An 11,870-nucleotide genomic window follows, 5' to 3' on the forward strand; every position below is an offset into this window, starting at 1 on the left:
TAAATCTATCAAGTGAAAAAGTTTTCATGTGTCCCGCCGTTTGGATTGAACAGAAGACATTTTTATTGACATTTGGGGAAACAACCGTGGCAACAGATGCGTATCGTAACACTAACGGTGCTCTTATACAACTAGAATTTGATTTGTACAGAGGCACAAAAATAAATACAATTATTCACAACATTGAATTCAACATTTTGATATGAAACAAGAGGAGGGCTTTTTTGTATGCGATACCCATCCATCCATTTTGAGCCAACAAAACACCATTGTGCTTATGTTGAAATAAAAAATGTATTGATGTATTGATTTTCTCCTGTACATAACAGCCTAAAAAACAGGCCTTTCTTACAAAAATTACAATATATTTTTTTCAGATTTACATTTTCTTCAGATATGGTTAAACGTATCCTAATAGTCAAAGGAAGGCGAGAAATCTTTATAAGCCGTCCTAAACAGGCTAGTACAAAACCACTACAATTCCCCCCCCCCCCCCCTCCCCTCCCCCCCAGCAATAGTTCCTGATGCATTGCAAAAAGATGACCAAAACACGTTATGAGGTGGATATTTCACATTTGATTGCAAGTGTTAATCATTTTGATCACTCCTGGAATTCAAAAACAGCTACATTCTATATAAGTGCCAATATACGCCTTTTAATTGAAAAACTGGCTGTTTACATACATTAAACAGAATATTGCTGGCATCGTACCAAAACCTCCTGTCACAATTTAGTAAATGTCATGAGGGGTTTTTAATTTTTTTTCCCCCACAAATCTCGACAGTCGGTCCACATGTGCGAGTTATTTTTGCAAATTGTTCACCTTAAGACGGCTGGCTCTCTTTGACGATGCCATGTTAACGCTTGAGCACATATGCCATGTTTTGGGTCTCCCTAAAAAGTGCAGAATTTTGAGGTACGGGGATTCAGTTCCAATGCCAGGAATATACTATAAACGCTGACAATAGTTGTCAGGATGGTCAGGCCTTTCAGGAGAACGACAGGAATTTAGTGACAATTCAACATGTTGGTGACCGATACATAACATCTACAACTTGTACTGTATATAAAGCCATGGAAAAATAATAGTGAGACTGCCATGTTTCCTTCAACTTCTTGTTCATTTTAACATCTGGCGCCACTTAAAAGTGTATCATGTAAGAAATGCCACAAAAAAAAAAAAAAAAAAAAAAAAACACGGATGACCAAATTATATAACAATATGGTAATTGTGGGGATTATCAAGTAAACCTTTGGAAAATATCTCTATCAGGTCTTAAATTCAGCTCTTACGGGTTGTTTTTGTACTCATGACCAGAATGGTCCAAAGAAATGTACTTTTAGTTATTACAAAGAACGGGAAACTGAAAAAATAAGGGTGGTCTCAAATTTTATTCCATAGCTGTATATCATTGGTATACTTCAGTGACTCTTGTGTATTAAAACCTTCTCAAAATGTAGTCACAGGAAAACAATTCAAATGCAAACGACTTTGGGTGTGATCAGGCATTCATATTCCCGTGCTTCTTGAAGAGCTTCATCAACTGGTAAAATCTCTGAGCAACCTGGGAGGGAGAAACACAGTAAACATTATAACATTTAATTTTTCAACATAAACACAATAAAAAAGTAATTGAACACCTGGTTATTTAGTTTCCAAATATACAATACGACTTTTATAAATGGTAATATGCCATACACGGTATCATACTGAAGTGGACACTTGCAGAGCTGGACAGGGAAGTAATAAAGACATATGCCTTACATTCCAAGAGATGAAGGCAAACAACTTGACCCAGTAAATTGGCACAGATGAACATATCTTGCCAAATTTCACACATCTCAAGGGGTGAAGACAGCTCAGAAGACAGGTAATTTTTCATCTGAGTTGTAGCACCACCGACTGGCTATAGAAAATACATGTCTGAATTTAGGCCCAAGCAGCGACCGCTGCAAGATCTCGATGATTTTGTCAAAATTCTTCTCGTTTTTCTTATCATTATTATACGGGCCTGAGCAGCGACTGCCTTGAGGTTCTTGGAGAAATTATTATAATAAACTATATTGTTGATATAAAAACAAATATTATGGCCTTTGCATCCTTTTATTATTTATTTTGGCCCTTAAAAAAGTTTCGACACCCCTTAAATCAGGGGTGTCAAACATACGACCCGCGGGCCGGAACCGGCCCCCAAGTAGGTTCAATCTGGCCCGCAGGATAATTTAAAAGTGAAAATGCATAAAAGACAAGGAATGAATATTTTTAATAAGGCGCAATCTATGGAGTAGCCGCGAGGGGACACATTGTTTTGATCAGAGAAGAAGACTAAAGCAGTCTCAATCTGTCACTGAGAAAGACCCAATACCACGGACGCTATCAAAGACATGTGAATACTTTATTCTTTACACATTTAATAGCACTCTCAGTTTGTAAGGTATAGGCAGGGATTAAATTTCGATTTTATATGCACATGTTTCTTTATCAATCTCGTTCATTCTTAAAGTGCATTACTATATTTTTCAAGACCAATACTTGTTGAAGTTTTGTGCCTTTGTACAATCAGTGGGATCAGTTGCAATGCATATATGTGAATAATAAAAGTAAATTGCACATTTGTCTAAGAAAATCTAAGGTGCTTCATGAAATGTTTTGTAAAAGATCTGTTCATTAAATTTCAACAGTTCCCTAATGTTCTTGTGCTTCTTTAGACCAAAACAAAGGAACAACCCCTGCCTTAAATGGATCAGCTATGAAGCTAACCAGTCATTTTTGGATAGAAATTGTTTGAGCTTCTCAACAAATTGTAATTCTATCAACTTTCTACATTTTTTAAAAAATGAACTTTACAATGAATTTCTCACATGATTATTTTTAACCAGTATTCATATCAAATGTGTACCGTATTTTCACGACTATAAGGCACCATTAAAAGTCTTAAATTTTCACCAAAATGGACTTATGGTGTGGAGCGTCTTTTGTATGCGCTGAGTTCCAAAATCTGACTGACATCCGACATGCTGTTTATATAGAGAAAAGGCGGAAGTGACTGTGGCCAGGCATGCGGGAAAGAAGTTGGCCAATCGGTGAAGGGTGGGCGTGTATATATACGGAGAGAGAGAGAGAGAGAGAGAGAGAGAGAGAGAGAGAGATAGAGAGAGAGAGAGATAGAGAGAGAGATAGAGAGAGAGATAGAGAGAGAGAGAGAGAGAGAGAGAGAGAGAGACAGAGAGAGAGAGGACAGGCATGCTGGGGAGTAGTCCGCCAATGGGTGAAGGGTGGGTGTGTAACTGGACGCTAAAGGGATGTCGCAAGCAGGTACCAACACCTGTATAGAGTGTGGCAATGTGCATTGTTGCAAAACAACTCCAGTTTTGGTTTCTAAGAAACCCCGAATAAATTCGACAAAGAGACACACCTACGAAGCTCAGTTCAAACTTCAAGCCATCGGTTATGCTTTTGGCATGCGTGCCCATCTCACAGCAGCGGTGAAAAAGTCAAGCAAATGAACTCTGAGCTTGCCGTTATTCCCGGAGGCTTGACTAAAGAACTCCAACCGCTGGACATTGGCATCAACCGGGCGTTCAAAGTAAAGTTGCGAACGGTATGGGAACAATGGATGATCGATGGCAAACACAACTTTACAAAGAGTGAGAGGCAGCGCTGGGCGAGTTACGCCACAATTTGCAAATGGATTGTGGCTGCTTGGACGAACGTGTCTGCTTGCACTGTTGTTCGAGTTTTTGGCAAAGCCGGCATCATTTCTGTGGAGCCGCATGGCAATGAGAGTGACTCTGACAACGAACGCTGCATTTTTGATGGATTACGGTACTTGCACAATTGTTCAATTCGTTCTACACACACACACGCTGCCACCATGTTTCGCTCTGTTCTTTACTTTCAAATGTGGGAAAGCTTCACACGAGAGAAATGTTGACTTTGCTGCTCCTTCTTTCTGCTCGGGAATGCGTAGCAATTCACACTTTAGCACATGATGCGTTCAATGACAACTAGGATGTGCAGTCCTCCGCTTCTGATACAGAGGATGAGGACTTTGATGGATTTCTGGGTGATGATTGATCGAAAAACGTTAGAACATTGTATGATGGCTAAATAAAATACACCCGAACTTAGTTCTGCTTTCGTTGCCTTTTTAAAAACGTGTTTTTAGCTTGTATCTGTATGTCTTGGCATGCTACTGTATGCTTCAAGCTAACGTGTTAGCGTGCCCGCATGCATGCCGTATGTTTAAGCTGGTGTATGTTTTACCACTGTAAAACTGCGCCCATTAATACAGTGCGGTTTGTCTATGTGTAAAATACAGAAATGTCACCCATTAATGAGACTGCGCCCAACCGTACGGTGCGTCGAATAGTCGTGAAAATACGGAAATATTAAAAAAAACATTTTCTTTTTAAGGTAGTTTAGGTTACAGACAAGAAGAGCTTTATTTTATAATGAAAAATATAATACATTTGCACCTGAGTGTAAATGAGTGTAAACGTGAAATGTTGCTTAAATTGATAGGCAAAGCTGCTGTGAAAATCGACAAAAGCAGAACAACTTGGGAACCAAGTTTTGATTGGCAGCAGGTACACAATGAACTCAAAAACAGTTATTTTCAGAAGCTTATCATTTCTAATTATGGCGGCAATATGCCTGAACATTGGTGGAAACAATAATGTCTATTGCTGTAGATGAGAACACATGCCCGCTTGGTATAGAAAACACATACAGTACACCAACATCAGCTCACCATTTGCGGTGACCCACCGTTTAGTTGTGAAAAGTGTCAATATTGGCAACCGGGAGCGTGTGAAAGTCATTTGATGCCCAGGGCCAAATGCTTGATTTGATGCCCTCGCCCCCAACCCTACCAACCCAACACATGACTGCCCCCCACTCCGTGCAACCTATTTCGTAATTTCCGGACTATAAGCCGTGACTTTTGTCACACGCTTTCAACTCTGCAGCTTATGTAACGATTTTTCTAATGACCGCCAGGGAGCGCTGGAGCATAAAAGGTGAGAGTGAGAGTTGATATATACGTGTCGAGGAAGATGCGATCAACTGTCACACAAGGATTACTATGCCCCCCCCACCAAAAAAACCTTGTCGTGAAAGTTGTCGTGAAAGTTGACACGAAATCGTGGATGTCAGAAAGCCTAATGAAGGAATGTTTGACCGAGTTTGATGGCAGGCGATTACCGTATTTTCACGACTATAAGGCGCCATTAAAAGTCTTAAATTTTCTCCAAAATGGACAGGACGCCTTATGGTGCGGAGCGTCCTTTATATGCGCCGAGTTCCAAAATCTGACTGACAGCCGACACGCTGTTTATATAGAGAAAAGGCGGAAGTGACTGTGGCCAGGCATGCAGGAAAGAAGTCGGCCAATCAGGGAAGGGTGGGCGTGTATATATACATATATGGAGAGGGAGAGAGAGGGAGAGAGAGGGAGAGAGAGGACAGGCAAGCTAGTCCGCCAATGGTGAAGGGTGGGCGTGTAAGTGGACGCCTCAAGCCAGTACCAACACTTGTATAGAGTGTGGCAATGTGCATTGTTGCAAAACAACTCCGGTTTTGGTTTCTAAGAACCCCTGAAAATAAATTCGACAAAAAGGCATGCCTACGAAGCTCATTTCAAACGTAAAGCCACCGGTTATGCTTTTGGCATGCATGCCCATCTCACAGAAGCGGTGAAAAAAACAAGTCAAGCAAATGAACTCTGAGCTTGCCGTTATTCCCGGAGGGTTGACTAAAGAACTCCAACCGCTGGACATTGGCATCAACCGGGCGTTCAAAGTAAAGTTGCAAACGGCATGGGAACAATGGATGATCGTGGCAAACAACTTTACAAAGAGTGAGAGGCAGCACTTGGCGAGTTACGCCACAATACGCAACAACGAGAGGGAACGCGGCGTTTTTGATGGACTACGGTACTTGCACAATTGTTCAATTCTTTCTACACGCACACGCGCTGCCACCATGTTTCGCTCTGTTCTTTACTTTCAAATGTGGGAAAGCTTCACACGAGAGAAATGTTGACTTTGCTGTTGCTACTCCTTCTTTACGCTCGGCAATGCGTAGCAACTCACACTAGCATGTGATGCATTCAATGACAACTGAGATGTGCAGTCCTCTTCTTCTGATACAGAGGATGAGGACTTTGATGGATTTCTGGGTGATGATTGATCGATAAACATGAGAACATTGTATGATGGCTAAATAAAATACACCCGAACTCAGTTCTGCTTTCGTTGCCTTTTTAAAAACGTGTTTTTATCTTATCTGTATGTCTTGGCATGCTACCGTATGCTTCAAGCTAACGTGTTAGAGTGCGCGCATGCATGCCGCATGTTTAAGCTGGCGTATGTTTTACCACTGTAAAACTGCGGCCATTAGTACGATGCGTCCTGTGTATGTGTAAAATACAGAAATGTCACCGATTAATGAGACTGCGGCCATTAGTACGATGCGTCGAATAGTCGTGAAAATATGGTACTCGACAGCTAACAGTGACTTATGTTGATTTTTTTTTTTAACTCGCCCTGTTAGTGCTGTTTTACTGCCGTGGTGCTGCCGCGTAACAGGCACTATTTGGAAAGAAAAATTAAGGTACGTTTTTAAAACTTTTTAAACTCTCTCTGTATACCGTCTTTCTTTGTAAACATCTCATGTTAGAACGTGGGCACCTGCGGCTTATGGACAAGTGCGGCTTATGTGTGTACAAACTGGTTTTCCTTCAAAAATGTCGTGGGGTGCGGCTTATAATCAGGTGCGCTCCATAGTCCGAAAATTACGGTATATAAAAATAAACTGTCAGTTGTTTGGAAGAAACCTTTTGTTTTTATTTAAATGGTTGGGCCTGAAAATAAGGTTTGATCTTTTGTTTCATTCAATACGGCATTGTATTGTGTATGTAATAATTGTAAAAACTACTTCACGGATTTCACTTAACACGGGTTCTTTTTGGAACGTAACCCCCGCGATGAACGAGGGATTATTGTATCACATAATTTGAGTATACAAAGCATATTTGTCTGCCAGTGACTGCAACTTTTTAGCACCGTCAGGACAAATTCAACATACCTGTTCTGATGGTTTCTTAAGTTTATCTGACAAGGCAGCAAACGTTTTGCGTGAAGCACCTTTTGTTTTCAGATCAACGAGTATGGCTCGATCTTCATCTCTGGAATGTCATACGGGAAAAAAAAATTAGCCATGGACAAACTTTTTCATTGGCATACTTACCTTTTTGCCTTTTATATTAGAAATGTTGCCCAATGTTCACCCCTCTCAAAAGTCCTTATCAGCATCGTAAATGCTTGTCGGTGTAATCACTGTGCATTTGTCAACATTTTGAAAACAAACAGTATATAAATGAATGCAGATTTATTCAATCAGATCAACAGAGCTGCCAACTGTTAGCGATTATGCATATTTTGTTATGAAATCACTGACCGCTATCTCGTAACGCCTGAAACATGGATTGTGCCGGATATCGGAAAACACGGATCTTAGAATCACTCACGTTAATAAAAGCTCAAATTATTAAATAGGTTTTACGTGATACACAGACGAAAATGTGTCACAATTAATATCTAATATGAATTGAGTAATCATTATGTGGATTATTCCGCTCTACCTCATGTATGAATGTTAACTTTGTCGTCTCCTCCTTCACAGGACATGAAAAAAATAAATTTCTGAAGAGATTCTAAACAAAAATACGCTGGCCTTCCAAGGAAACAAACTAGATGTTCTGCTCAATGGTTCTGGAAGTAAATTTCTTTCATTTGGCAGCTCTGGATTACTTTAAATCACACAACGGTAGCCTTACAATTCTCTGTGACCATTTCTACAATTTTGGCAGATTATATCAGGTACTGACCTGGTCCACGTCATCACCAAAGCTCCTCTTTTCTTGATGACATTCCTGGCAGACAAAGCATGTGGGGATGAAGGTAAGGATTTTGATTTAACATCAGTTTTGGAGCTGAAGGCATTGTCTTCCATCGTGTTCTCTTCATCCTTTCTTGGACGCTTTGCTTTTGACTGCTCTTGGTGCTTTTTCCGTTTTTTACTTTTCGGGCAATCCTTTTTGGCTTTTCCCGTGGCTGTACTTGTGTCATCTGCAATTCTGTCTGACTTTGATGTCTCAATTTCGCTCTGCATGTATGAACACTTTGACATTTCTTGGCTCGTCTGAATTATTTCTGAGCTTTCACTATTGCCTTGCTCAGTACGCGTGGAAGGACTGGTGCTGTTCTGTGATTTAGGAGGATTAGTTTCTGAAGGACAGAAGGGATCTGGACTGCGTTTCTCCATATCGAATGTTGGATTTGGGTTTTCATCCTTCATGAGTTTAACACCAAGAGTGTTCTCAAGAAAAGTTTCCTTGTACGTAGCGATTTTAAAAGTAGCTTTTGGAGACTCGCCATTGTTTAAATCCTGTTTTTTTAGCCTGAAATGATCTTCAGTAAAGCCAATTTCATTTGACACACCGCGGCATGTTACAGGGTCCTCAGAAAGGTCAGAGAGACTGCATGGATGAGCATATTTATGCATCTCGTTGAACAAATATTTGCCTCGTCTTTTCCGAGCGGCCATAGCTTCTCCTCGATGGGCTTCTTCTGTTCGTGTTTGTACTAAGGTCTCATCTGTGGGGACGTTCAGACCCGTCTGTATATTCCCTTGACGGATCTTTACAATGAAATGATCATTGGACTTCTCCATCACGAGCGCCTGCATGGGCAATTCAGGCTTCAACACAAAAGTATTGAGAGCTGCCTCTGAGGCCACACTGTTGCTTGATCCCAGGCTGGAGTTGTCTGTGTCAAGGGCGAGGTGAATGTTTTGTTCAGTAGCATCTTCACCATCGAGCAGAGCATCCTCACTAATGTGAGCACTTATGACGCTGTCCGGGGTGGATACAATATGTAACCCGGAGGGTTGGAGAAAGCTGAGGTGGCTGTCAGACTTGAGAGGTGATGGAATAGTAAGAGAAACTGCCAGATCTTCAGCTAGAATCGAATAATTTCTCTGCGACAAACAGCTGGAGTGCAGTGTTGCTTGATTCTCCGATGGAACCTCTAACAAGCAACTTTCATCAAATAAAGCCGGATTTGGTCTGTCCCGATTTCTGGACGGGGGTGACATGTCCCGAGGTAAAATGCTAGACCACGTCGCAATCAGTTTCGAGGGTGTATCAAATTTGGTTGGAGAAAGAAATTTCGATGGAGATTCAAATTTATTTGGAGTTGTAATGCTGATGAGTCTTTCTCCATTCTTCTTTGGCGTACAAAGAGCCCATGATGTGCCCTCTGCACTCATTGCATTGGTTTCAAGTAGGTCTGATCCTTGCAGGAGGCACTTAAATATTTCTCCCATTTGAGAATCTCTTACCAGGTTGAATGTTAAACTGGTAGCTTGCTGCTCTGTGAGAAGCTCAAAGTCACTTTTTTCAAGCACGGATGTGCTTTGTGAGGCTACCAAAGAGGCCATTTTATGTTTCTCTGAAACCGGAGATTTTTGAGGAGTACAGTCAACTCCTCGATCGATATTGCCATAATTAGGTTTATGACCATGCCTTTTTTCCTTCCCAGTGGGACTAATCCTTATATCTTTGCCTCTGCTACCAAGACCTGTTTGATGAGGAGCAGCATGTGGTTTGCTGTGTTTCACAGAGCTTAGAGCACCTTTTGTATCTTTGTGAGTCTGCGTTTTCTTACGAGGCAATCTCAAAAGTCTTTCAGTGTCACTTGACATATTTTCTTCAGGCAAGGTTTTTGCTGGTCTACACAGGCTCTTCAATGTCATGTAAACGTCCTTGAGTAAGAACTCAACTTGATCATCGACAAAGGCCCACAACTTTTGCTTCAGATCAACAGCTTGTTGGTCAAAGATGCGTTTTACAATACCGTTGTCTGCTACTTTGTTGAACACAGAGACAATTAATATTTTTAGCTTTGATTTCAGCTCGACTGCCTGACAGCATATTTGACCAAAATGGGCTCCATCCACAAATTGCATCAGTGACTCCCTTGAATGCTCCATCACACCGAAGAAAATCTTCTTTGGAAAGGTTTTGTGAAGCTTCATATATTTTTTCCGGATTTCCGACCGAAGTGATGTGAACATTTCCATGACTTCTTCTATTGTTGAAAAAGAAGCATTGGCTGATTTTGGGCAAGTTGTTTTATTCCCGGAACTTTGTGTTGACACACTCTCTATTGTAGTCTTTTCTTTTGAAGCCAGAGACGTTGCTTCAGATTTCCTTTTCCATAGATTTGCTTTATTTCTTAGCTTTTCTTCCACTTTCACTCTTTTGCCAGAATTGAGGGATGATTGTGCCTCTTCACTTCCACTTGAAATGCCAGCTTCCTCAAGTTCGGTGTCAGAAGGATTTGAAGGCATTTCTGATAATTTGTCATCCGTGTCCTGCTTGTCATGTTTTAAAGGACATCCTGGATATTTGTTTTCTTTGTTTAAATCCACTTTCTTTGCGTTGGCATCATCAGCTGTATTTGAGAACTCTGCACACACGAGAGAGAACACAATAACTGATTAGGAGGCGTTAATAGGTTACAGGATCATCAAAAATACAAGACAGCTCAAGACAAAAATGTCAAATAATTTTTAACATCACAATCCTCACTATACAGTGAAAAGAAAAGAGTGGCGATTAGCTATTTTTTAGGGGTGCACATTAGCGGTGTGAGGACCTTTGAGGTCTAATTGGGCATTTTAAAGGACTTTTTCTCCATTCAGCGGGGGATTCATGGTGGATTTAATGCCCGTTCAGAGATATGCGGGCTGAACAGAAAGTCACATATCACTGAGCTGGTGTTCAAATCATTGCCGCCAAAGCAAGAGCACATCTTTATTTTTAGGGGCAATCAGCTAAGCCTTTATTTGACATACTGTATGTCAATTTTTCATTTTCCTACCTGTAAACTTGAATTCAGTCTTAAAGTACACTAAGAAAAATTTTAATTTAGAAAATATTAAATTTCTAAGAATTTTATTGATTGTAAAAGCTTTCCCTGAAAATTAAGAACATAATTTGACAACTTCTTTTATGGATTTTTATGAACTTTAAGGACCCGTGGGAACCCTGTTGCACTCAGATCAAGGCTGTCATCGTGCTTTTGCGCGTCAAGAATATGTTGAACATGTAGTCCTATTTGACTGCCGCTTATTTTCTTTCTCCTGCGGTCTCGCTTTCGATACGGGCGAAAATTAAATTTCCGGGTTATAAATGACCAGGACATAGCCACTCACCTTGTGACACCAAACAAAAGAAATACATAAAATAAGTGATGCGTTTAACAACAATTCTTACCCAATATGTACTAAATAGCGACGTTTGTGGCGAAAATATGCACAAGCAGCGTACGCACTGGGCTGGTTACGTATAAATTGGGAGCGATGCCCACCTTTCAACATATCCCAATTTTTGTCCCAAAATGGCCTCTTTCTGTATCAAATCGTGTCTTCCTTGAATGATAGTCCATCTTTTTATGGATTAAAAAAAGTGGCACAGTATAAGATATTTTATAAGAAGAACCGTCAGAACACAATACAGTTCACATTGCGAGAAGCTAAATTGCCTAATAGAGTCATGTGTGGCCAACTGTCATTTTTTTTCTCGAATGTTCGGGTTCTACTCGTATTTGGAAGCATCACGTTGTGTGCGGTACCCCTGATACACATTTTGACTCGTTCCAAGATCTCCATTATCACATTTAGAGTGGGGAAAAGAAGACAAATGGCACAGATTCCGTGGAATGACCAAGATATTTTTGCTCATCCTTAACAATGTGAGCATATCACAGCAGGTCACCAAACCATCCATGCTTTGATTCT

General features: G+C 40.6%; 1 protein-coding gene across 1 annotated transcript; it reads right to left on the reverse strand.

The window, feature by feature from the left end:
• Positions 1–275: 275 nt before the first annotated feature.
• On the reverse strand, positions 276–11,465 carry casp8ap2 (caspase 8 associated protein 2). Its single transcript, XM_052052136.1, has 4 exons — positions 11,441–11,465; positions 7,894–10,537; positions 7,092–7,191; positions 276–1,566 (listed from the first exon to the last, which is right to left on the reverse strand). The coding sequence occupies exons 1-4, from the start codon at positions 11,448–11,450 to the stop codon at positions 1,504–1,506; spliced, it is 2,817 nt and encodes a 938-aa protein (XP_051908096.1). The 5' UTR covers positions 11,451–11,465; the 3' UTR covers positions 276–1,503.
• Between the last annotated feature and the right edge of the window lie 405 nt (positions 11,466–11,870).

Source organism: Hippocampus zosterae, chromosome 19 (genome assembly GCF_025434085.1).
Source record: "Hippocampus zosterae strain Florida chromosome 19, ASM2543408v3, whole genome shotgun sequence".
NCBI lineage: Eukaryota > Metazoa > Chordata > Actinopteri > Syngnathiformes > Syngnathidae > Hippocampus > Hippocampus zosterae.